Source organism: Neomonachus schauinslandi, chromosome 10, assembly GCF_002201575.2.
Source record: "Neomonachus schauinslandi chromosome 10, ASM220157v2, whole genome shotgun sequence".
In the NCBI taxonomy this organism is placed as follows: domain Eukaryota; kingdom Metazoa; phylum Chordata; class Mammalia; order Carnivora; family Phocidae; genus Neomonachus; species Neomonachus schauinslandi.
Genome location: NC_058412.1, coordinates 119595693 through 119622396, shown reverse-complemented (window position 1 = coordinate 119622396; position 26704 = coordinate 119595693). Strand labels below are relative to the sequence as shown.

Below are 26704 nucleotides of genomic sequence, written 5' to 3'. Positions count from 1 at the left end.
AAGTTCAGAGTTTCAAGGAAGCAAAACTCCCCAACACTTTGTTCTAGTCAATGTGCAAACCGTTCCAACAACTCCTAGGAAATCCATTCTGTCGTTCAATGCAGCAAGTGAGAATATATGATCATAAACTTATTTTTTGAAACTGGAGGGTCTTTTTAGGGAGCTGAGGCAGATGAGGAAAACAATCAAAATGGCAAAAATAGTACAGAAAAACTGACCTCTAGACTGTATGCATTTTCCTCTTCTTGAAAAGAGATAACGCATTCCTACTCAACTCTACACTTATCCTTCAAATGCAGACCAACTAAGCTTCTATAGCTATAGATGAGCCTCAGAATACAGTAGTCCACCTTTTTCCAGAGGGCATATATTCCAAGACCTCCAGTGAATGCCTGAAACTATGGGAAGTACTGAACCCTGTATGTACACCATAATTACTCCTATACATACATACTTATGGTAAAGTTTAATTTATAAATCAGGCACAGCAAGAAATTAATAGTAATAAAAACAGAGCAATTATAATACACTGTAATAAAATTTATGAGAATATGGTCTCTTTCTCACTCAAAATATCTTATTGTACTGTACTCACCCTTCCTCTTGTGATGTGTGATAAATGCCTACGTGATGAGATGAAGTGAGGTGAATGACACAGGCGTTGTGGCATAGCATTAGGCTACTACTGACCTTCTGACAATGTCAGGAGCATCACCTACTTCCTGACCGTGGTTGACCATGGCTAAATGAAACCACAGAAAGCAAAACTGTGGATTAAGTTGGGGGGGGGGCCGCAAATGGGGGGAAGACTACTGTATTACTAAGGAGGAATTCAGAGTAGGGTTTTCTGGTAAACTCCATACTTACTACTGACTGAGTATGATGTTTCTTTTGGGGGAGATGAAAATGTTCTGAAATTAAGATAATGGGGTAGGGAAGGTTGTACAACCTTGTGAATTCACTAAAAACCAATAAACTATACACTTTTAAAGGGTGAAATTTCTGGTATGTAAATTGTATCTGAATTTTTAGAAATTTCTTCCCCACTCAAAATAGCCTTCTGGAAAACGTACTGGTCAGTTTCACTAAGTGACACTTCAGAGATGCTCAAATTAGCTTAGACCAAGTCCTCTCACTGCCAAGCTCCCTGGAAACCCAGTGGGGGCCTGGTCAGGACATTCTGGGTAAGTTCAGGTGACACGACCACACGCACAGCTGGCCGAGAGGAAGAGCAGCCCAGCAGCAGAAGAGTCTTACCTAGAGAAGCCATTTTCCTTCTCCTTTTTTATTTTTGCATCCCCAGAGGCTCTAACCTGAAAAGAATAGTAACTGATTAGTACCTTGAAGGGACTAAATCTGAAATAGCCTTTCTCTTATTTGAGAACATTTGGCTTCAATTCTTGGAGCATCTTGATCGCAGACTCACTCTTACTATTAGCAAAACTGAGCAGGGGAAGCAAAGGTCTTGACATTTTCCTAAGACTCGTTTTTTACAGTTCTTCAGGGTGAATTATCCAATTTACTGAGAAATGTTTCCCCTCAAAATGGCAGCTTTTTACCTTTAAATGATGGCAGGTCCCCCTCCCTCAATAAATATATTCTCTCTCTCCAAGTATTTGCCCTTGGCAGTGCAGAGAAAATAAAAAACAAAATGGAATAGTCTGTTTCTGATTTAGGCAAAGTATATTCACATTCCCCCTCCTTTCCCAGACACACATGGTCTTTCAAAACTCTTCAGACATACAAAAGGATACAAACACATATATATGCACATGCACTCACACACGTGCACACACAAATATGGTATCTCTGGAAGAATACAAAAAAATAGTGGATATAGTGGCTGCCTCCAGAAAGAGAAAGATAAAGGGCAATGAGCAAGGAGTGAAAGGAAGGTGTAATTTTCTTTTCTTTTCTAACTCCTGACCCTGAGATCAAGACCCGAGCTGAGATCAAGAGTCAGATGCTTAACTGACTGAGCCACCCAGGCGCCCCAAGGAAGGTGTAATTTTTATTATATTCCCTATTTCATATTGCCTGAATTTACCAAGTACCAAAATTACTTTCTCAAAAACTAAAATAAAAACATTTTTTTAAGTTTTTTATTTATGTAAACAATCTCCACACCCAACATGGGGCTCAAACTCACGACCCTGAGATCAAGAATCACATAGGCTCTTCTGACTGAGCCAGCCATGCGCCCCAAAACAATTTTTTATATTTATTTTTTATTTTTTTAAAGATTTTATTTATTTATTTGATAGAGAGCAGGAGAGCACAGGCAGGGGGAGCGGCAGAGGGAGAGGGAGAAGCAGGCCCCCCCGCTGAGCAGGGAGCCCGATGTGGGGCTCGATCCCAGGATCCTGGCATCATGACCTGAGCTGAAGGCAGTTGCTTAACTGACTGAGCCACCCAGACACCCCAAAATGATTTTTTTTAAAAGTCTATACACCATACCCCTCATTTGTAGCCAGATGAACCTAGAGATTTTGAGAAGGCTTATACTAGTGATGCTGGAACCAAAAGCCACAAAAGCACCAGCATCACTGAGTTTTCACTCAGGAAGGACCTCATTCAACAGAAGGCCAACATGGCCCTAGGCCTTCTCCCAAAACCAGAATTTTCCCCATGAAAGAACACTGGCATTTCCAGAAACCCTACATTCTTAATTTACCTATTTGCCATTTAAAGTAAGATAATGATATGGATAGATCTGGTCCTGTGAAATTCAGTAGTAAAGGGCTTTGGTTTTCATAGTTTAAGACTGTGACTGATGCTTAAGTCTCCTGACAGAGACCTTTTCACTCAAAGGCCAAGGGATCTTACTGTGCAGTGAGGGTACTTTCATTACCTGCTTTTAAAGATAAAGAAAATGAAAAGTACAACCCACAGCCCTTCCTTCCCAATGGAAAGTTCTGTACCTTTTCCTCCTTTCGTTTTTCCTTGTCTCTGTCTTTGTGTTTGTCTTTATGCTTTTCTGAACTTCCATCTTTGTGTTTGGTTTTCTCCTTCTCTTTGTGTTTTTTTTCAGAATCTTTATGTTCACTGTAAAAAAAAAGAAAACAAAAGAAAAAAAGACACGAAGAGTTAGCCCAGATTTAAGGACCACAAGGGTTTATTTCACAAGATCAACTCACAAGATAGCTTAAGATAACATGAAACCATGGAAACTTACAATGCTTTAAATAAACAGTCCTGACAGAAGGTTCAAGCGGAGGCTCTTGGCAACTGGACTTTATCTTGTTTGATGTTTTTATTTTTTCGAAGGAGCAAAGGAACCAAATAGAGAAACGTGGTCATTCTAAACATACCAGGAGTTTTTTTTTTCAAGTGACTACGAATATACAGCAAGCCCACTGTTTCTACAACATTCTACCAGCAAAAACTATGATGATGAAAGCTCCAAACTGAGCATTCAAATCTGATGTGAAAAAGTAAGAACAATTCACACAAAAAAATGCATTTGGTGGCTCTGTGCAGTGAACAGCCCAACAACACAGTAGATGTTTCCTGCTAGCTTTAACTAGGAAAAGCTAGTCACTTCTAGATAGGGCTTATAAACCCTGCTTGGTCCTTCCTTCACAATAAGAAAAGACCTAGCTAAAAGCAAAGACATGTCCTGCGCTAACCATTTAAAAGCCTTTAAAGGGGTTTGTGGACATACTGGTAAGCACTGTAAAGGCACTGCTCCTCTGGAAAACTAAATATGACATTAGAAAGCAAGAGCCATTAAAAAGGCTCATACCCTAGTATCTAGCTCCTGGAAATCTCTCTTTGGAAAATAACACTACAAATGATGTTCATTTTGATGTTTTCCGTAACAAAAAACAAGAACAAACAAAAACCACCAAGAAAGGAGATACAACCTTAGTAAGGAACAAAAGGGGGAACCTGTGATGTATCAAATTACACAGCTCTTATGCTATAGTTTGTGAGCCCTATGAATATATATATATATGGACAATGTTTATGGCCATGCATGGAGAAAAAGGAATATATAAAGGGACTGCAACTATATAAAAACATGCCTGTGGACAAAGACTAAAGAGGCAATAAGCAAAAATCACAAGCTATAGTTCAGGGTGGCACAACACTGGAGGACTGTTTTCTTCAGTGCACTGGGCAGGCAGTTTAGGAACCTTGTTCACTGCACCAACCGATAAATTCCACAGGTTAACAAAAGGGACTTGAATTCAAGTGCTGTGAACTGGGGAGCCCCCCCAAGCCCCAGACGCAGGAGAGCTGGCAGCAACCCCAGCTCAGACACAGGCCCAGAGTCAGCATCAGTTCCTGCCCTTCCCGCCGCCACCGACTGCATCTCCCATCTGTCGTCACATTTAGCCCTCAGGCCAGAAAAAGTAGATTTTACTAACAATGAGCTCCTAAGGTTATATCTATCCCATGGAGTTTGTTCTAAAGAGATTTCACCAGCACACCTGGGTACATCAAAAGCCAAAAAGGGAGAAACAAATGATGGCAACCAGTTAGGTGAGAGCCATAGAACCTAGATCAGAAAAGCATCTGCTGTCACACACATCTCTGAGCACAGCACGAAAAGAGCCTCAACTCAAGATAGGCATTTGGGTAATAATAAGCAGAAGCAGGAGGACAAGGGGACTAGAAGAAACAGGACTACAGGTTTAGGAAGATCCAGGAACTGTCAGACTGAAAGAAAACAATGCCCACTTTCTCTTGTTTATATACTCCTCCCTCTATGTTGCTCTCATTGGGTTTTTATTTAGATGTGCCACACAATGAAACAACAAGTTTCTCCATGAGCAAACTTTTCCTTTTAACTCATGAGGGCTGCACCTAGTTCCAGCGTACATGGAGGCACATGGTCACCAAGTTTCCTACCAGGCTTCTTGTTCTCAGCACGATTATGATGTCACTCTCCACTCAGTGTGTTCTCGGAATCTGTTTTTACCAAAATGCAATGTTTTACCAAAAAATTATCCTGTACTTTGTACAAAAATGACTCCCAACCTTGTGAGCACGCTTACTCCCAATTCTCATTAAGCTCTCCAGATTCAGAATGACTGGTGAAACAGCAAAGTTGCCAGACTGCAACAGATTCTTCAGGAGTTTAGACATATGAGATCATAGCTTACACATATGAAATCCTATCACCAGCAAAGTGTATGAGCTTACTATTCCATTTTACAAGCATTGTAGTTTTAGTGTTTTAAAACATTAATTGTAAGAGGAATTAATGGTCATCTACACAATTTGGAACAATTACATTCACAATACTGATGGATAAATACCTCCCCACACAGTAAGAAAAACTTCCCACTTTATAAGAAAGCATTGTGCTTGCATTTTCACATACATTATTCCATTCAACCTCACAACACTCCTGTGAGGAAGATTTTATTGTCCCCTTAGACTGATTGAGAAACAGTGATTCAAAGTCTAATTCAAAGTTACAATGTTAGAAAGAAGGGAAGCTGGGATTTGGATTTAACTCAGTATTTCCATCTCCAAGTTCAGAGCACTTTCTGCTAAATCAGTACCATCACATGTCCATGAAATTGATATCTACCATTTGAAGTAGATTGGTGTTAGAGACAAATGCATGGGCCAGTCTGAGATTTGATATACATAAGGTCAAAACTTTATTTTACCATCAAGTAGAAACTCTCCAGAACAGAGATCTTGGATATCTGAAATGGTAAAAACCTTTGGGATAGCTGCTCCTTATTTTGTCTTCCCATGAAACTATACACGGTTGATTCAGGAATCTAAGTTTAGGAACGCTCGATCTTTCACTATGTTCTACCTTCCCCTGTTCTCTTTCTCAATGAAAGCAATTCCTAGAAAGAACATTAGTCCGCTTCACTAGCAACTGGCTTTCTGGGGCACCTACCTGTAAGTGTATACACAGCCCTCCAGTTTTCAGCTTTGCTATTCGTTATCATAATGAACAGAGATCAGGGAAGAAGTCAGCAGACGACAAAGCAATGAGACAGTACCCAGACCACCCCCAGGAAAGTGAAAAAAGTCAATTATTTCCTCTGCCTACTAACCAGAGAGAAATCTATTCAGGAAATTCAAAGTTCCTGCTAGAGTAGTAACCCTGTCATAGGTCGTAATTAATCAAAGACCAGAATGAGATGGAACTATCAACGTGCCCTTCCAAAGGAAATCACTCTCCTCTATTCCCAACGGTTTAGATAGAAGAGAGCTGGGATGGATTTTTATATACTAAGCGAGCTCAGATGATTCAGGACTGAGGACATCTTGTGGAACAAGGCATCCCATTATAGACTTAAAAATTTGTGTTTATGGAGTCCTGAACACAATACTAACAAGTCTACTTGTCAAATGCGTTCCTGTCCCTGCCTCCAGAAATAGAGCACAGAGTACTGGGAGTCCTACCCCCTCATCTGGCAGGAGGGCTGGCAAAGAGCAAGACCCAGTGTCAGTCTTTCCTAGGAAATCTACCTGAAGTTAAGTAGCAAATGCATTTGGGGGACAAAGTCCTGTGATACAGAAGCATGTCTAAGGCTGTGCGCCATGGAAGGTTAGAGGCAGGATTTGGCCAGTGGTAGAAAACAGAGTCAATCTGGGATCAGTTAGACTGATTCATCATCATTCAGGATTTCCTAACATGTACCTCTTTTTCCAAAAGGCTTAAAACTAGCTTGACTTTCATGGTGGCTTAAAGAGCAGCATCTTTTCCACTGATAATGAGTTGACAGAAAGTCTGACCAATGTAGAAGAGGAGTTCATATGCTGACTGTTTTAAGAGATGTTACCCTCTTCTTTACACTGATCCTGCCACTTTTCCATACATAATAGACACAATATGTCAAAGTCACAAAATAAGCTTCAGTAGAACTGAAGGCTACAATAATGGCCAGTTCAGAAGTAGTGCACAGATGACTGAAGCACTAGAAAAGCTTCAGTGGGGCTACAGAAGAACAACAAACCAGAAGAAAGGCTTACTACTGACCACAGCAAGAAACCCAAATATCTGAAGGAAAAATACACTTTGGGGTGCCTGGGTGGCTCAGCCGGTTAAACATCTGCCTTCAGCTCAGGTATGATCCCAGGGTCCTGGGATCAAGCCCTGCATCAGGCTCCCTGCTTAGCGGGGAGTCGGCTTCTCCCTCTCCCCCCCTCCACTCGTGCTCTCTCTCTGTCTCTCTCACTCTCTCTCAAATAAATAAAATCTTAAAAAGAAAAGAAATACATTTTAAGAATGAGTCTAGTCTGGGATACACTGAAGGCCAAAATACAGATAATAGCTAGCATTCCTAGAACCTCTGTAATGGTCACATTTTTGGATGAAATACGTTCATTGTTAGAACTCTGGGAGAGAAAATACCAATTATTGGCCAGGTTCAGAAGCTGACTCCTTGGCTCAGGGCTCGTGTCTGTCTGGGAATAAGATCCACCACACTAGCAGAGCCTGGACAAGCAAAAGTCAATGCCAAAGAGAACAAATGGGAAGATTCAAAGCCACATCTCCAGAGTGTTCATGCCTGTCTTATGCTTCAATCAGCTAAATTCCACCAAGGAAAAAGGTAACCTACACTATTTTTAAAGTGATAGTGAAAGTCTATGACTTCTGCTGAGGCTGAGCAAAGAAGGCTGACCAGGGTTCCTGTAAGACACTGAGGCAGAAGTGTAGAAGTAGGGAAATGGCAGTAGGAAGCTAGGAGGAAAAAATATTTTTCTTTTGGCCCAGGAAGGCACTTGCTACCCCTTTAAGTGGAAAAACAACAACAACAAACCTGTGTCTGATATTCTGGGAAGCTAGGATACTGGCTGTGGGAAACCATTTAAATCTATTAAAAAAAACAAAAACAGTCTGTCCTCTATCACCAATAAAAATATTTAACAGATATTTGAATAGCATTAAGTGCCATGCACTCTTCTTAACAGTTTAAATCCTCATAACAAAACTCTTGAGGTATTAGTATCTCCATTTTACAGATGTGGAAATTGAGACACAGAAAGGTTAAGTAACTCATCCAAGGAAACACCTCTAATGAGAGGTAACAAGGATTTAAACTCAGGCAACCTAGCTCCAGAATCATGCACTAGACCATTCTGTTACATAACTTCTCAACAAAACAAAAAAGAAACACTGCCAGAGAGAGAAGGAGGCTTTCTATCTTCTGAGAATAAGACTTAGCCACTAATGGCTAAGAGAATAAACTCATCCTGCTACCAGCAGAGCCCAGCAGCATGCAAACCAACGGAATCACACGGGACTCCTATGCAAGAGCCTTGAAGAGATTCCAAGCTGTGGAGGAAGGAGAGACTCATGGCCCCTTCAAGGAAAGCAGGCAATTATGGCTTAAATAACATTTGCTAAATTAAAAATTCTAAGCAAATTCAAAGGTTGTCTCCGGGAAAAGAATGCAGCAGTCAGTTCCTCAAAGATTCTAAAAGATGAAAATCTCCTAATGCACATCACCATTACAGGTTACTAAATAAAATAACAAGAATTATGAAAACTTGTAGTGGAATGGAATTTTAGAAATTATTTATAGACCCCTCATGCAGTTGGTGGCTAAGTCCTCTATCTCCCTTTCTCAATTATTTTCAATGACTTCTTGCTCCCTTCAGATTCAAGTCCCAACTTTGTGAAATAACATTTAATAGTTTTGCCTCTTGGGCCCCATTTTCTATCCCACCTTCTGTTAACCCAGGGTCCACCTAACTGGATTCTTCCCAGAGCAAAGTACATCACAGAGTGTCCATGTTTTTATAATGCTTTTCTCACTGTCTGGAAATGCCATCTTTCTAGCCATCACCTTCCCTTGTCACGATCTTAACCATCTTTCAGTGGCTAGCTTAAATACCCTTTCTACCATGAACTCTTAAAAAAAAAAATTATAGTTCATTATAATGCAGCTAGATATAATTGAAAACTAGGGCTCCAAATTGGATGTTATCGATAAATACTAAATTAGATTCAAAGATTACCAAAATCGACAGCTCTAATTTATCTGAATGATACGCTACCAGGATTTATGCTAATCACCACCACCATCATTTCAATTATTTAGTATGTTACCGTTTCCAAAGAGCTTTCATCTGCAGAACTCCACTGAACTCTCCCCAACAAACTTAAAAGCTTGGCCAGACCGATACTGCTATCAACATTTGACCAAAATGGGAAACAAAACCCAGAAGTTAATAAGACGCACAACTAGTAAGATGTAGGAGGACACAGTAAATGGTAGAACCTGGCCTCTCGACTTCTATTTTTGTGTGCTTTTCACTATATCACAGAATCCCACGTGAATGGTGATGGTACTTCAGTTTCCTCCTTTCTAAACTACCCAACTTCTCTACCTGCTCAGGTTAAATGTCCATTTCTCCCCCCAGACACGGTAAAATATGGGGATGTGCAGATACATGAAGGGCTTTGGCAAACAGTTCACAAATAAGGGAGCAAAAATATGTCTTTTAAATTTGATTCTGTTAAGAAAAACTTCCCCTGAGAACTGGTTGCTTAACTCCAGTGCATTTTCCTAGGATCCTACATTCTCTCAATTCTAATTCAGGTAGAATCTGGAACTGAAGGGAAAGCAGAAACCAAAAGCATCCTTATCCTCAGATGTTTCTCTCATTGACTGTACAGATTAGCACTGCCAACATGGCTGGAAAAGCACTTCCCTTACTATCTCACAGCAGTGCTTTTCTGTCTTCCCTGGCTTTCCACACATTTGTCACTCCAGCCTGACTGCCAGGCTTACAACTGGCAAGAGACACACAGTCAAAAACTAGCAGGAGGGGGGGAAAAAATCTACCAGGAAGAATCTTGTTTTTCACATACGAAGTCCTTTATTTCTAAAGATTCTTTTTTTTTAATTTATTTTTTGACAGAGAGAGAGACAGCGAGAGAGGGAATACAAGCAGGGGGAGTAGGAGAGGGAGAAGCAGGTTTCCCGCGGACACAGAGCCCGACGCGGGGCTCGATCCCAACACCCTAGGACCATGACCTGACCGGAAGGCAGATGCCCAACAACTGAGCCACCCAGGCACCCCATGAAGTCCTTTATTTCTAAAACCAACCCCCACCACAATTGCTTTTAATAGTGTTGTTTATATAAGTTCTAGTATTGAAGATAATTTATAGCGAAGAATGCAACTTTTCAAGGAAAGTATCTGGTGAGATCCTACAACCCCAGCCCAGTGATTCCTTAGCATCTAGAAAGAATATTCCTTTGGTTTCTTTTGGGAGGATTTATATATTTTTTACAAAGACTTGAAGTACTAAATATTAATGCTAACAGAAAGAAGCATTGTCAGAGACAAATAACAGAAGAAATTATTTTTGACTTTGGTATAAACTCTTCCTGCAATATTATAAGGCCAAAAGGGCAATATTCGGAGATAGGGTTTTCACAGGGTCAGAATTTAATGAGATTAGTACTTCTACTGCCAAAACCTTCCAGACTCGGGGCCCAAAGAGAAAGAGGCAGTGCCTGAAAGAATCTGGCATTTTATAATCTGAGCTGCTAACTGCATGCATATGAGAAGGAGATGCTTGCATTTACACAGTTTAGCTCCACAACTAACCTTCCTTAGGGCAGATTTTTTTCTTTTTACTAAAAGGAATAATGCAGTGGAGAAAAACAACGATTCAGAAACCCTGGTCTCTCATCCTTGCTCTGCTAACACACCACCATGTGACTTCGGGTATGTCACCTCAGACTCCTGACCACACAAAGAGATAAGACAGAATGATCTTTTAATACTCTCTCCTTATTTTGTACCTTAAGTAAGAACAATACAGGAGAAAGTATATGACTAAGATGGGATCTCTTGAGGGATGGGTCCATATCCCATTCTGTCTCGGCAGAAAGGCTGGTGTCCCATTCTCTGACATTCCAAGTATGCAGCACATGTTACTATGTGGGAGAAAGAAGCCTCCTGGATTTGGGTCCTAAGTGTAGCCTAATGAGAAATGATTGATGCTTCTATCTAGCAGAGGAGGAAAGACATAGAAACACATTAGTATAAAACCTGTTTTCTTATAATAGCAACAAAATCATGCCAAATTGATTAGCAAATACTACAATAAAATGAAGCATTTTTTAAAAAAAGATTTATTTGAGTGAGAGAGAGAGAAAGAGTATGAGTGGGGGGAGGAGCAGAGGTAGACTTCTCCACCCCCCCCCCCCCCGCCCCCGCTGGCAGGGAACCTGACACAGTGCTTGATTCCTGGTACCCCAGGATCACGCCCTGAAGCAATGGCAGATGCTTAACCGACTGAGCTACCCAGGTGCCCCTAAAATTAAGCATTTTTGAAGAGAACATGTTAAACCTTAAATATACTGGGCTCCTCAGAGATGACTTAACAATCTTCAAAGTTTCTTTAATCTGCTACAGAAGGAAAAAAAAGAAGCCCAGAACTACTAGAAAGATCAGAAGTCACTTAAAAAGGAACATATTGTATAGGACTGTACTGAAATATAGATATATAACCAATACACTTGCTTTGTTGCAAAGAGGTACTGTGTCAACAGAGGTCAAAAGAGGAAGTATTAAAAAGTCTGTTTACGACACATAATCTGGTTAAACTGTCTTAAACTTACTCACGTGTGAATTAGAGATTCAGGGCTAGACTTAGTCATGTGTAAACAGCAACCCAGGCCAGGTTTTTCCAATGCCTCTTGGCAAACAGGCTATTATTTCTTGAGTATTTTGATTAGAAATGAAGAAAATATTAAAAGGCACAAAATTGTGTTAGAACAAATTCCTAAATTTGCCTATGCTATAATCTTGGAAAAGTATGCTTGACAGAGGTACAAAATACCACCTCCTCATATTTATGAAACAGTTCACAGTTAAAGAGCTTTTATACTTACTGACTCCCCTAAGTCCCCTCTGAAGCGTGTATTAATATGCAGGAACTGAAAAGAGGAGTTGAGAAAGGTTAGGCAACCTAACCAAAGTCATGTGGAACCTAAGCTGATGAGCCACGATGAGGCTTTCTTCTAGACAAAGGCCATTAAGCTACAATGGACTTTCCAAGAAAAATGACACCAAAACATATCCTTTATTTTTAAAAAGGAGATTTTGGTAAAACACAGCAGGGTCAAAATGATGTCCCAAAGCCTTTTACACCACTTCTACCTAATCTTTTCTCCCACAATTTTGGTTGGTGAAATCAGATGTGCCAGAGAAAAAGGGATCTTTAAAGTCTGTTTTAAATATTAACCTTTATTTTTTTTAAAGTTTTTTTGGACAGTTTCATGATAACATAGAAATTAGCATTTCTTTTTTTTTTTTTTGAGGTAAAATTTGCATACCATAAAGTTTAGTTGCCTTTAAAAAAATTTTTTTTGTTATGTTCATCACTATACATTACATAATTAGTTTTTGATGTAGTGTTCCAAGAAATTAGCATTTCTTTATAAGCATTTTCCTCAGGTGATGAAGTTTTTCATGGTCAAAGATTACCTCATTTTTTTGGTACTTCACATCAACCAGCACAGGATAAACATGGCAGGCGGAATAAAAATACTTGTTTGACATGATCCAGCAATTCTACTCCTAGGTATTTACCCAAAGAATTGAAAGCAGGGACTCAAACAAATACTTGTATACCCATGTTCACAGCAGTGTTATTCGTGACAGCCAAAAGATGGAAACAACCCACACATCTGTCAACATGGGAAGAGATTTTTTAAATGTGGTGTAGACACACAATGGGAGTATTATTCAGCCATAAAAGAGGAATGGAATCCTTATATGGGACAACATGGATAAAACCTTGAAAACACTAGATTAAGGGAAATAAGCCAGACACAAAAGGGATGAATATTTTGTGATTCCACTTATATGAGGTACTAGGATAGGTAAATTCAGAGACAGAAAGTAGACTGAAGGTGCCAAGGGTGGGGAGTGGAAGGAGAATGGGAAGGTATTGTTTAATGGGTTTGGAGACTATTTGGAATGATGAAAAATTTCTTGAGATGGACAGTGGTGATGGCTGTACAATACTGTGAATACACTTAATGCCACTTCAAAACGGCAAAACAAAACAAACAAAACAACAAAAACCCCGGCAAAACATGTTATGTATATTTTTACCAAAAACACAGTAAAAACTTGTTTGAAAAATGGGATGGCCAGGGGTAACAATCCTGTAGAAGATTAAGACTATGTGAAAAGAGAGATGGTAATTGGTGTGCCCACAGGTCATCCAGTCACTGATTTAATATACATAGATTAAGTGCCAGCTATCTGCCAGATACTACACTAAGCCTTGAGAATGTAAAACGAATGAAACAGACTTCAACTCTGCTCTCAGAGACCTTAAGAGTCTAATGGGGACTACAGAAAGTAAAGAGACAATCACAACACCAAAGCACCTTGGCAATTACTATGATAAGAATATATTCAAGGTGCCAGAGAACACACAGGAGTGGCACTCAATATGAGGGGGTGGGCAGAAAGGATACCTGAAAGAAGTAAAGTCTAAGCTGCAACAAAAAGGATGATATTAAGAGGGCAACAGTCTTCCAGAACCAGTAACAGCATGTTTAAAGCCCTAGGGGTGTATCAGAAAACATGTTGTGTTTGAGGAACTGAGAAGTTCCACAAGACTGGATATGGAATATGAGAGAAGGGTATATGGCAAGAGAGGTAGCAGAAAGAGAGAGCCAAAGACCGAGAACTGCTATGTGCACTGGAAGAAGATGAGAAAGGTGGCCAGAAAGGTGGAAAAGGACAGAGGCATGAAAGGCAAGGGAAGTGGTTTTAAGAAGGAGGGCTGGGCCCAGAATGTGGAGTATCTCGGCAAATGCTCCATGTGCCAAAAATCTGTATTCTGCTGTTGTTGAGTGGAATATTCTATAAATTTCAATCAAATCAAGTTAGTTGGTGATGTTCAAGTCTTCTAACATTGTAATGATTCTCTGCTTATACTATCAATTGAGAAAGAAGCAGTAAAATGTGACCATAAATATAAATTGTCTATTTCTCTTTGTAGTTCTATCCATTTTTATTTCATGTATTTTAAGGCTCTGATATTAGTATATAACCATTTATAATTGTTAAGGCCTCCTAACTGGTTCCTTTTTATCTTTATGAAATGAACTTCTTTATTCTTGGCAATATTCTTTGCTCTCAAATCTACTTTGGTAGATATTAATATGGGCTGAACAACTATAAACTGGAGAAGAAAAGATACATGTGAACTGAGGCTGGATTCAACTACTGGCATTAAATTCACCAGAGTAATGAAAATGAGAACTACATGATCGAGTGGTGAGGGAAAAAAGACTACAGGAGTGGTAGATGATACATAATGTCCCCACTAGAGAAAATCTGGTTATTTTAATGATTCATAAAGACTTATTCATAAAAAGAATTCATTAGAAATATCTTAAAATTTTTAATGGTTCATAAAAAGAACAGATTAGAAAGCAATTCTCACTTCTAACTTGTCTGTAGACAATAAGCCAAGCTAATGAAGCAGTTCTAAGAGACTGTAGGCTGGAGGCACTTGTTCCAATGCACGACTGATCTTTACATTCCCCTTTAACAAAACTTAGGCCACTGTGGGAATATCAGATAGCATTCTCCCCAACAACTGCCTTTAACTCAAAACGGAAGCATTAAGTCCTTATTTTCAACAAGGGGTCCCATATCCAAAGATACTCTAAGTCTTTGGGTTTTAACCACTTGCTTCATACACCAAAAAATGGGAGCAAAACAAAAAAGAAAACATCTTTCTGAGGCTTGAATCAGAGGGTAGCACTACTGAGTTTCATTTATACTGGTGGTCATTGGCTTCTGTGAGAGCTGAATGCTTCTGATAATCTGATGAAACTAAGAATGCTCTCTCCAGAAAAATCTCATATAACCAACCTTTTGCATATGATTTTAGGGGGTTCACAGACCACAGAAGCCTAAGTTAAGAAGTTTTAATTTATACCCGTTAAAGTACAGAAAGAATAAAAATATATATACATATACCCAGTTGCCAATCCAGTCACCTTTTTTTAGGCAAGTTCTCTGGATATCATGTGTTACAATCAATCCATAGCTGAGTTAGTTAAAAATTATATATATGGGGGCGCCTGGGTGGCTCAGTCGTTAAGCGTCTGCCTTCGGCTCAGGTCATGATCCCGGGGTCCTGGGATCGAGCGCCACATCAGGCTCCCTGCTCTGAGGGAAGCCTGCTTCTCCCTCTCCCACTCCCCCTGCTTGTGTTCCCTCTCTGTCAAATAAATAATTTTTTTTTTTAAATTATATGTATGTATTTTTTGTGAGGGGCAGGGGTAGAGAGAGACTCTTAGGCGGGCTCCATGCCCAGTGCAGAGCCCAACTTGGGGCTTGATCTCACAATCCTGAGATCATGACCTGAGTCGAAATCAAATGTCAGACTCTCAACCAACTGAGCCACCCAGGTGCCCCCCCCCCAACAAATTTTATCTTTTTTAACAATTTTATTTATTTGAGAGAACGAGCGAGTGAGCAAGCACAAGTGGGGAGAGGAGTAGAGGGAGAGGGAAAAGCAGACTGCCTGCTGAGGAGGGAGCCCGACGTGGGTCTCCATCCCAAGACCCCGAGATCATGATCTGAGCCAAAGGTAGAAGCTTAACCACCTGAGACACCCAGGTGCCTCCCGGCCCAATTTTATTTTTAATGAGCTACATATTGAAAGAAAAAATCATACTTGCTTTGTACATCTTGATCTGAACAATAGCATCCCCAGTAAGGCCTGAATGATCAAGGTTACTCTTAGCAACTCTGGAATCAAATACAGTCTCTCTTTACTCTGCTATCCATGCTATTTACCTGTGGCTCAAGTTAAGGTGTATTCCAGGTGGGCAAGCCAGTCAACCCACTGCCAAATGATGAGGGACTTGCTGGTTTAACCCTTACCTGTTGCTATGTTTAGACTTTTCTCGGTCCTTCTCCTTGTCTTTCTTGTGCTCTTTGTGCCGGTGTTCTCGATCTTTGTGTTTATCTTTGTGTTTATGAGAATCTGCAACCATAAAAGATGAGTCAGTTAAGAGGAATCATAAGCTATCTCCTGCCCACCTACCTTGACAAGCTGGTCAAGAAGCACAATGACAGGATTCAAATGGCAAGATAGCCATAACAGCACACTCCGTTGGAAGGAAAGATTTCACAAAGCCACTCAGACAAGGCATCCCATTACCCTGCCTCTAAATCCAAGACAAGTGTTGCAAACACCAAGAGGAAAGGGGAATTAATTCTACTGTAAAAGGAAGCAACAGTTTGGCATTCTTCTCCCTAGATCTGGTACTATTGACACTAAATCATAAATGATACAAAAGGATAAATCTTGAACACTGACTCTCAAGATCAAATGGTCATCTCTGTAAGTTTTGGAAAAATCCAAACCTCGAGATATTTTTTCAAGAGATATGTTTTTAAATCAACTATAATAAAGTATAATTTCTATGCAGTAAAATTCATTGCAGTAAAACATTTCAAAGATACATCATCCAAGAAAGTTTCCCTTATGCCCCTCCCCAGTCAATCCCAATCTTGCACCCCCACCCAAAGCAACCAATAATTTGCTAGCACTACGGATTAGATTATGTCTGAAGTTTTATATAAATGAAATCATACAGGATTTACTCTTCTGTCTGACTTCTTAGCATGTTATTTTTGACATTCATCCATGCTGCTGGATGTAACAGTAGTTGGTTAAGATTTTGCAGCTGAGTGGAATCCCACAGTTATGGATATACTGCAGTTTACTTATCCATTCACTGCTGACATACATTTGAGTCGTTTCTAGGCATTGGTTATTATGCATAAATCTGCTATGAACATTCATATACAAGTCTTTGTGTAGTACATGTTTTCATTTCTTTTGGGTATACTTAGTAATGAAATCACTGGGTCATCTGGTAAGTATAACTTAAACTTTATACAAAATTGCCAAACTCTTTTCCAAAGTGGTTGTACTATTATACATTCCCACCAAAATGCATTAGAGTTCCAACTGTTATAAAGTCTCTTACATCTAGTTATTATCGATCTTTAATTTCAGCCATTCTAGCAAGTATATAGTGGTATCTCACTGTTTTAATCCAGTTTCCTAATTAAGTAATGGGCATCTTTTCATTTGCTTATTGGCCACTCATGTTATCTTCTTTGGTCAAGTATCTCTTCGAATCTTTTGCTCATTCTAAAAATATTTGTATTCTTATTACTGAGTTTTGTAAGAGTTCTTTATACACTGTAGATTACAATTTTTTTTGTTAGATATATGTATTGTGAATTTTTTCACAAAAAATATTGTGAGTTTTACAGAAGTAAAGGATAGGGTACATTTTTTAATTTATAAAGATGTCCAGTTGTAGTACCATTTTTTGAAAAGATGGCCCTTTCCCACACTGAATTGCTTTGGCCTATTTACTGAAAATATAGTGGCCATATAATCACAAGTCTATTTCTGGACTCTATTCTATCCTTACACAAACACACACTATTTTGATTACTGTAGCTTCACGGTAATTTTTTTTAACAGTAAGTTTTGAAATCAGGTTATAAAAGTACTTTAGTCTTGTTCTTTTTCAAAACTGTTTTGGCTATTCTACGTCTTCTGCATCAGTTTGCCAATTTCCAAAAAGAAGAAGAAAAGCCAGCTGGCAAGTTTGTGTTCCTAGGACAATCTGGAGAAAAATGACATCAAAACATTGCTGTGTCTTTTGATCCATGAACATGGTATCTCTCCCCATGCATTTATGTTAGTGACTCTCAAATTTTATTGTGTTATCAGAATTATTCCAAGAGCCTATTAAAAACGTGGCTCACTGAGGTCAGGTCACCCCAATGTTGGATATGAATCAACTGGAAGTTTATGTACCCAACACATGTGTGATGGTTGTAAAATTTGTCTAACAGTCCAACAGATTCTTTGATATTCCTCTGTTCAAGGGGTATGGCCTAATTTTCTTGAGTACAGGCTAGACTTAGAAACTCATTCCTAAAAAATAGGGTAAGATGGAAATGTCAGTATGTGACTTCTGCCACCAGGTCATAAAAGGCACTGGATCTTTCTCCTTGGTCTGGGGGAAGCCAGGTGCCATACTGTTAGGTGCCACGCTCAAGCAGCCCTAATGGAGAGGCCCATGTGGTGAGAAACTGCCATGTGAGTAAACCATCTTGGAAGTAGGTCCTCCAGTTTCAGGTAAGTCTTCAGACAAATGCAATCTCATGACAGAAAGACCCTGAGCCAAAACCACCCAGCGAAGCTTCTCCTGGATACCTGGCTCACAGAAACTATATTAGAAAACAAGTGTTTGTTGTTTTAAGCTGTAAACATTGAGGTAACATGCTTTGTGTAACAACAGATAACTAATAAAAATGTATAGGCAGTGTATGTACTCATCCCATTCCTGGCTCACAGCAAAAAAAAGTCACATTTGACATAATCCACTAAGCATCTATTCTGTGCCAGACACTAACGAAACAAAAATTTGATGAGATGTCCCTACCTATAAGAAATTCTCATCCCAGGACTTAAACCCAATCTTCCATGTAGCATACAGAATTGTAAAATGCCGAGTCAATCCAATACACAAAGGTGGTGACCCCTATTCACGTAACAGTAATACTCACATGACATCTGCCCCAAACTAAGGACTTAACCATAATAATAACAAAACATGCCACCAGCTCTACAACCTGGAATGAAATCTGTGTTATTTGAATTTGTTTATAGGTCAGATTTACCAAATAAGAAACAGAACATCAGGATCTGCTATTATGGCCCAAGAGTATGGCAAGGATATAGTATTTTTTTAAAAAAACTGCTCTGTGCATAATTCAACAAACATATACAACAATATGAAAAAACTAGAAGACAGACACCCAAATGTTAAAAGTAGTTATCTGTGGGTGGTAAATTTATGAGCAACCTGAGATTTTGTGTGTATACTTTGCCTTGTTTTCCAACATCCCCCCCCATGATGAATCACTTTTACAATAAAAAGTTATTTTTAAAAATTACCAAGATTTATCAAAGATTTGACAAATACACATGTATATAAGGAAAAGGTAGTTTAAGTCACTAAAAAAGAACTAAATTTAAAGAAAAAGGAAATTAAGTAAAAGATGAACTGAAAGTAATTCCAGGTAGGTTTCGGATAACTAGTCTGACAATAACATTATCTTTTATTTTTTAAACATTATCTTTTTAAGGGCACAAAACTTCAAAACTGATTTTAAAGCCAGGTCCCCAAGTCTTTTAAAGCAATTGTTAATCTAAAAACTCAAAACCAAAATGTCTGGTAAGAAACTGTAAGGCTGTAGTGGAGTAATTCCAGTGATACAAGTAAGACCTAGGTCAAAGATCTGAATCCCAAGTGCCCTTAATTTCAAAAGAAGTTAGTACATGTCTGTCATATGCTCAAACTGTGCTATGTGTGGTGTGACAGGTACCAAAAAGTTTAATATATAACAACTTCAAATATCTGAATGGCCATCATATAGCTCCACATGTCAGACTGGGTCCTTCTTTCTAAGAAGAAAGGACAAGTAAAACAAAATGGGGCGCCTTAGAACACCAATTGTGTATAAACAAATAAAATTACCAACTGACAGAGAAATGTAGAGATGATCTACACTAGGGTAAACTGATAGAGAAATAACCTCTACAGATGCACACAGAAGTACTTCCTGGTGAATGGTGTCTGGAATTTGCTTTAAAATATCCTCAGACTAAATAAATAAATAAATAAATTAATTAATTAAAAAAAATAAATGTGGGGGATATGGGGAAAGATAAAACAAGATTGGCAAAAAGTTGAAAGTTACAGAAGTGGGGGTATAAGACACATGGGGAGTTCATTATACTACTCTCCACTGCTGTTCGTGTTTGAAACTTTTAATAACAAAAGCTAAACACTATCTTCCAGCTTCTTCCCTTCTAATCCCTATTTTTTCTTATTACATAAGGATACAACAAGGAAAAGACTAGCTTAGTCCAAGAGGGGATTTGTGTTAAGGAGCAGTAAGAGAAAGATAAAGTCTGATAGATAACATTAACCCAAGAGCAAGGGTGGGTGTCCTACTCTAAGGATGACAGGGAGCCACCTCAAGCAGAAAAGGAACAAAATAAAAGCCATACTTAAGGAAGACTAGTTGAAGGGCAGTGTGGGTACAAAGGTAAAAGCAAAATAACTAGCTAGCAGTTTTTTAAGCAGTCTTCCAGAACTCCATAAACTGGCTGTGTATAATAAATAAATTCAGAGGAAGAATCAAAGACTCAAAGTCTTTGGGTCCAAGTGATAAGCGGAACAAGGTGCTTTCACAGACACAGGAAAGCTGTACAAAGATGGGCGGGAGGAGGAGAAGACTGGAGAAATGATGAAGCTAACTGAAGTCATACACCGTACTTCAGTTAGCTTCATCATTTCTCCAGTCTTCTCCGTACTTAAGGCCACATTAGAACATCTGACTAAAGATGTTGGTCAGAAGAGAAGCCAGTAAGTGAGAAAGTGAAGCCAATAAGAACAAACTGATCTATATCCCTCATGGTAAAAATATTTATAGACAGTAGACTAATGGCCTTAAAGATTACTTCAAGTATGTACCCTTTCCCCTTAACTGGAATTAAGAATGTTTTGGAGAAAGGATCCTGCCACTTCAAGCATCTGTTAATGCAAAAAGAACTGTGTTGAACTTGACCATAGATTAGAAGTGAAAGATGCATATAAAACCACCAGAAAACCTCCTTCTTTGTGATTTCAGGCCACCTAATAACCTGACAACACCTGTTCCAAATGCATGCGTTAAAATTTTTGAGATGAAGACATGGGAGAACACCCCTGAAATAAGGCAGCCCTGAGAAAACAGAAGACATGTAACAACTAATTCCTTTCATTCTAACTTAATTGAAGTTACTCCGTAAGGATAGGTAGGTAAATGAATAGCTTGAATAGGAATCAACATCTTTTGTTATTATTATCTAAGGTGTTCCTTGAGGTTAATAAAGATTTTAAGTAAAGAGACTTCGAAATGACAAGAAAGGAAAGTATCTGTGTTATCTCAGGACACATTCTCAGGAAGAACTGCTGGCTAGCATAACATAAGCACTTGACAGTTAATGTGCAAAAGAAAAGGAAATCTTTTACTACTGGATTCAGAATTACATTCTTAGGGTTAATTCAGTTTATAACTATTTCCAATATCTTCTGAAATCCAAAGTGCCCTGATAAAGACTCATCAGACGTGAACTCAACCCTCACAGAGCTGACAATCCAGTAAGGTAATTAAGATATGAAACCAAAGAGCCATGGCCCAAGGCACTCAAGAGAGAAAAGGGGCACTAATTTATGTGCTAGAACCATGCTAGAGTACTTAGAAACGCTACTTAGAAATACTGTTTTATTCAATTTTCTTACCACTCTTACAATAAGGAAATATTGCCATTTCACAAAAGACAATAGTAATAGCTATCTCCTACTAAATGCTACTCTGTGTGAGGTAGTATGCTTCCTGGGCCATCTCTGGTTTCCACAACTCTGGGTGGTGCCAATTTTCAAATCTGAGACACATTTCTGCCTCTTTTAACATCTTGAAAAAGTTCATATAGTCCATATAACTCCTGTGGAAAGGGAATTTAGCAGTGTCTAACAAAGGTAACAAACACAATCTCTTTTAATGACCCAGAAATCCATATGTAAGAATTCACCCTGAAGACACACTTCCAAGGCAGAAAATTTATGCTGTTCTACACATACAAGAAGGCAGAGAAAAATTAAGTCAACAGAGAAGAAACCTTTCTAAATTTGAGACTTGCTGAAATGTATTAAAATTCCTTTCCTAATCCCAAAATTTCAAACGTCAAATGATTAACATTAAAGTAATGGTTTTCATTGCATCACGATGCTCTGATATTCAGAAACTACACACATTTTTTATAAAGGTAACAGACATTCCTCCAAATGTCTTCACATGAAACATACGGGTGTCAGGACCTCCATTTCTTACACAAGGGCAGAATGTTCTTCTTTTCTGCCCTCCTGCTATTTTTCCGAAAGGATAGTAAAACAGCTAATTATTACTTAATTTATGGACATTTTGAAAAGTCTTAAGAGTAAAAATAATTGAATCTAAGCTTAATGCCTCTTTTGTAAAGTAAAAAGTAAAACGATGAGGGGAAACAGCCTTATTCCACCAGAGAACAAGAAGAAATAAAGAGCCTGGGTCCAAGAGGGCAGTGAAGAGTGAACATAGGCTCCCCGAAGGAGGTAGTGTTTAAGCTAAGTCTTACCAAAGGACAGAGGAGTTAGCAAAGTAGGAAAGGGCATTCTTGGCAGATGAGCAATTAAAGTCAACTGTCAATTATTACTTGTTTTATTTTTTTGCTGAAAAATTCATCTTCTCATGATTGAGCAAAATTAAGTGAGATACACTTTCTGCCAGCTAGGAAATGGTAGACTTGATTCTTGCAAGGGACAAATTAAAAAATAAGATCCCGGGGCACTGGGTGGCTCAGTTGTCTGCCTTCGGCTCAGATCATGATCTCGGGGTCCTGACATCAAGCCCCGTGTCAGCGGCTCCCTCTCTCTCTGCCTTCTCCTGTTGTTCCCCCTGCTTGTGCTCTTTCTCTCTGTCAAATGAATAAATCTAAGAGGAAGGAAAAAAAAAAATCCCAGCATTATATTTATTTTGCCTCTCTAAAGCCATGTGCCCCATGGGGCGCCTGGGTGGCTCAGTTGGTTAAGCGACTGCCTTCAGCTCAGGTCATGATCCTGGAGTCCCAGGATCGAGTCCCGCATCGGGCTCCCTGCTTGGCAGAGAGTCTGCTTCTCCCTCTGACCCTCCTCCCTCTCATGCTCTCTCTCATTCTCTCTCTCTCAAAATAAATAAATAAAATCTTTAAAAAAAAAATAAATAAAGCCATGTGTCCCAAAAGCAGTTTCTTAAAAAAAAAAAAGATACAGATGCACTCCTACTTCTTGTAGCTTTAGAGTCCTAATCCTCAACTTAGATAGAAGGGAAACAAAACACCTAGGAGTAAGAAACTTCAGTATCAAATAAATCCAGCAAAACTGAATCCAACTATTATAAAGTCCCTGAAGCTGGCCTATTCCCAGGCTCACAATGAAGCTGCAGGTTTGGAAACCAGGTACACAGTCAGCTACAAGTAGCCAAATCAGTGTCAAACCAGGCATAAGATGAAGAGTTCACTCCCCACTAGGGAAACCAGACACATATACACATTATATGAAAAAAGAAACGAAAACACTTTGTTAAATATGTTCAAGAATGGGGGCACCTGGGTGGCTCAGTTGGTTAAGCAGATGCTTTCAGCTCAGGTTGTGACCCTGGGGTCCTGGGATCAAGCCCTGCATCGGGCTCCCTGCTCAACGGGGAGTCTGCTTCTCCCTCTCCCTCTGCCCCTCTCCCCTGCTCATGCTCACTCACATGGTGCGCTCTCTCTCAAATAAATAAAATCTTTAAAAAATAAAAATATGTTCAAGAATGATGCAGTTAGCAAAAAAGATCATGCTATACCCTAATGCCAATTGTAGACATGACAGAATAGCAGAGAATGCTGGAAAAGACTTCTGAAGGAAGCTGGAGGAAGCTTCACTCTGGTTCAACAGAGTGAAAAATACCTGATTCAAATCCTTGTTCACTTACTGTATGACCCTGGATAAAAGTCACTTTAACTACTGGGTCTGTAAGAAGGCAGCACAGGTCAGTGATTTAGAGCTTCAAATCTCTGTTCATCAGCTTAGATACCTGTGACCTCAGGAAACTCACCTCTCCTACAGATGAAGAAACCTGGGCTCAGATTTAAGTGACCTTAAGGAATTTTCTTTCAAAAGGCAGTCAAAATCCTTGTGTATGGTTGTAATGGAATTCCTGGCTAATTTCCACAAAATTACAAACTGTCAATAAAGTACAACTATTACTGAACCCTCTTCATGATTAATTTACATAGAACTAAATCAAGTCTACCCAATCATTCTAAATAACTCAAGAGTTCAGGTTCTATACATGCATTTAAGGCAGCAACCATGCCAATTCACCCTGCCCAACAAGCCAATGACAAAAGGCTATCTGATTTTCTTACCTGTCTACAGATACAGGAAAGAAAAGCACTTACGAATAAGTGAAACTGGCTTGTTCTAACAATCCTATACCCAGAAGCGTAAAAAACCTATTTACAAGTTTTAAGGGATGCACTGATAACACCAGTTAACACCATCCCCATAGAAACATTTGCATTAGTTTAGCTGCAATCAAGCTGGCTAACAGTATTGCCAAGCCTCCTCTACTCAGGGTCTCTAATGCAATTGCTATTCAACCCCAGCATAAACATTTACACTTTGAGAATAGGCTATGGGATTGGCAAAGATTACTGATCATTTTATTAACTATTCCATGACCTTAAAGCATTGTGCCACTCCACCATTCTCCTAAACTATTAGAGTAATCAGATCAGGGCAGAAGAGAAGCATCTTCTGCTTACTTGTAAACAAAAGCAGAGATTTTTCTGGTATAAAAGAACTTTGTGCCATGATTTGAGCCAGACCTCATTTACAGTGATTACAAGTTTTGAGACCTAAAACAGCTGTATAAGATGATAGGCTCCTCCTCCAAAGATAGTCCCCAAGTGTATGAAGGATAGGGGTGAGGAATAGTTATCCACCAAAAGCTGCCCGCCTTCCCCAAGGAGGCAACTTTGTCAAAGATAACTTCTGCTCATCTCTGATACATAAATATACAACCACTGCATTAGGAAGGTGGGCACGGGAACCATTTGGGTAAAAGCACTGAGTCAAGAAATTAATTTTCTAAAGAAGATATTCATCACCTGCTGCTCATTTATTAAATCAAGTTTACTGGGATAAATCCTTGCATCTTCTCCTTGCTCCGACTTTCAAGCCCATGGATACCACATCCCCAGAAGCTAGAGTTTGAACAAAACCAACACTTCTACTTAATACTCTATACCCAGTTTGTTCTAACATTTTAAAGACTTTTTGTCTAGGACAGATAACAAGCTGGTTTTGGTGATAAAGACTGGCATCCGGGAGTGTGGTCAGTATCAGGGGTGTGTGAATCTCCCCAGGAACTCAATGCCAAACTAAAAGCAGTTAGGAAGCCTGAAAGCCCATCACTGGAAGGGAAACTGATTGAGGGGTGCAAGAATTCTACCCTTCCCTCTCCCTGACCACAGCTGTCTAAATTTGGACTTTATCAATTGTGATCAGTTTCAATCTAGGAAACTGTGATCCATCCTAATGGCGGCCGATTTCAATCTGTAGCCCACAGAAAAGTCCTTATCGCTATTTTACAACGATTCTCAATAAGCACACTTCCAAAATTCCAGGTCATAGTTAATAGCCTTTCAAAGTAAGCAGGACAGATGGTGTTCTGGCTAAAAACTCAAAGAGCTCTGGAATTTAAAAGAAAAATGTTGGGAGGATTCAGCTCTAAAGAAAATCAAGAATAAGGGAAGAGACTAGTAACATTTCCAATTTTTAAAGTCAAAATTATCATTTGTTCTCCCCAGTAAACAAGACCTATTGTCACAGGGGCGCCTGGGTGGCTCAGTCGTTAAGCGTCTGCCTTCAGCTCAGGTCATGATCCTGGGGTCCTGGGATCGAGCCCCGCATCGGGCTCCCTGCTCCGTGGGAAGCCTGCTTCTCCCTCTCCCACTCCCCCTGCTTGTGATCCCTCTCTCACTGTGTCTCTGTCAAATAAATAAATAAAATCTTAAAAAAAAAAAAAAAAAAAAGACCTCTTGTCACAGACAGACTCATTTATTATTGAAACTAATGAGGTTCCCCCATTAGGGACCTTGTACTCTCAAGCTGATAAAACAAAAACCAACTCCAGCTGAGAAGATGGGCTTCCTTAAGGAAGTTGGGGTTCACAATATTCATTCACTTGAATATTTATTGAGTGTCAACTCTGTGTCAGGCATTGTTCTAGGTGTGGGAATATAGCAGCGAACAATACCAAGTCTCTGCCCTCATAAAGTTCCATAAAGGGCATAACAAACACCCTAACCCTTCCCAACAGCAGCAGCTGTTAAATGAGTAACTGTGGAAAGGGAGGCAAAAGGGTGTCCCTAACAGCCCAAGTTTCCCTGGACTTGGCTCTGTGAAGTTCCAGAATCAGACTTGAATGTCGCAGCTGGAGAAGACCTTCATAATAGGTGACTGAGGCCAAGTAAAAGGGTCAAACTTAATCAAATGAAACTTGCCAATTATTTTGCAAATTGCTTGAGTCTCTCCCCTCAATTCAGTAAGTGGTAAAAACTTCAACATCAAAAACTTAAAAGTCCACTGCATTAGAAAAACAGAGTTGCTCAAAGATAGAAACCCAGTATTTTCAATTTTTTTAAATCAGCTCTGCAACACAACTTCAAATTTCTAAAAACTGTCACATTTTCCAAAGTGTCTACATGTTCAGAAGAAATGCTACAAATTGACTTAAAAACCCTGAAGAGAACCTACCTTGGTTCTTAAACATCAGCAACTCTGTGAGAGTAGTGACCAGACATTGTCTCTAAGGACCCTGTCATGAAAAGACAAAAATGAAGCAGCCAACTGGTTTGTTTTAGGTCTCAGTCCCACACACAAAAAAAGGGTTAAATAGTCAGAGGATGTTTTCTCTTCCAGTCGTCTACTTCCGCATTTAAATTTCTTGGACTTCTTTTATGCTTTTACAACACTACAATTACCTTAATCTGTCTTTTCAGCCTCTTCCT

At 39.3% G+C, this 26704-nt stretch overlaps 1 protein-coding gene across 2 annotated transcripts in view; it reads right to left on the bottom strand.

Moving 5' to 3' along the window:
• The window catches only part of TOP1 (DNA topoisomerase I), a 90719-nt gene that overhangs the window by 44032 nt on the left and 19983 nt on the right, over nt 1-26704 (bottom strand). For both annotated transcript variants that reach the window (XM_021688924.1, XM_044918495.1), the window contains exons 3-5: nt 15868-15970; nt 2922-3045; nt 1258-1313 (exon numbers count right to left, since the gene is read on the bottom strand). In XM_021688924.1, coding sequence (XP_021544599.1) covers nt 1258-1313; nt 2922-3045; nt 15868-15970 — 283 coding nt within the window. The remainder of the gene's footprint in view (nt 1-1257; nt 1314-2921; nt 3046-15867; nt 15971-26704) is intronic.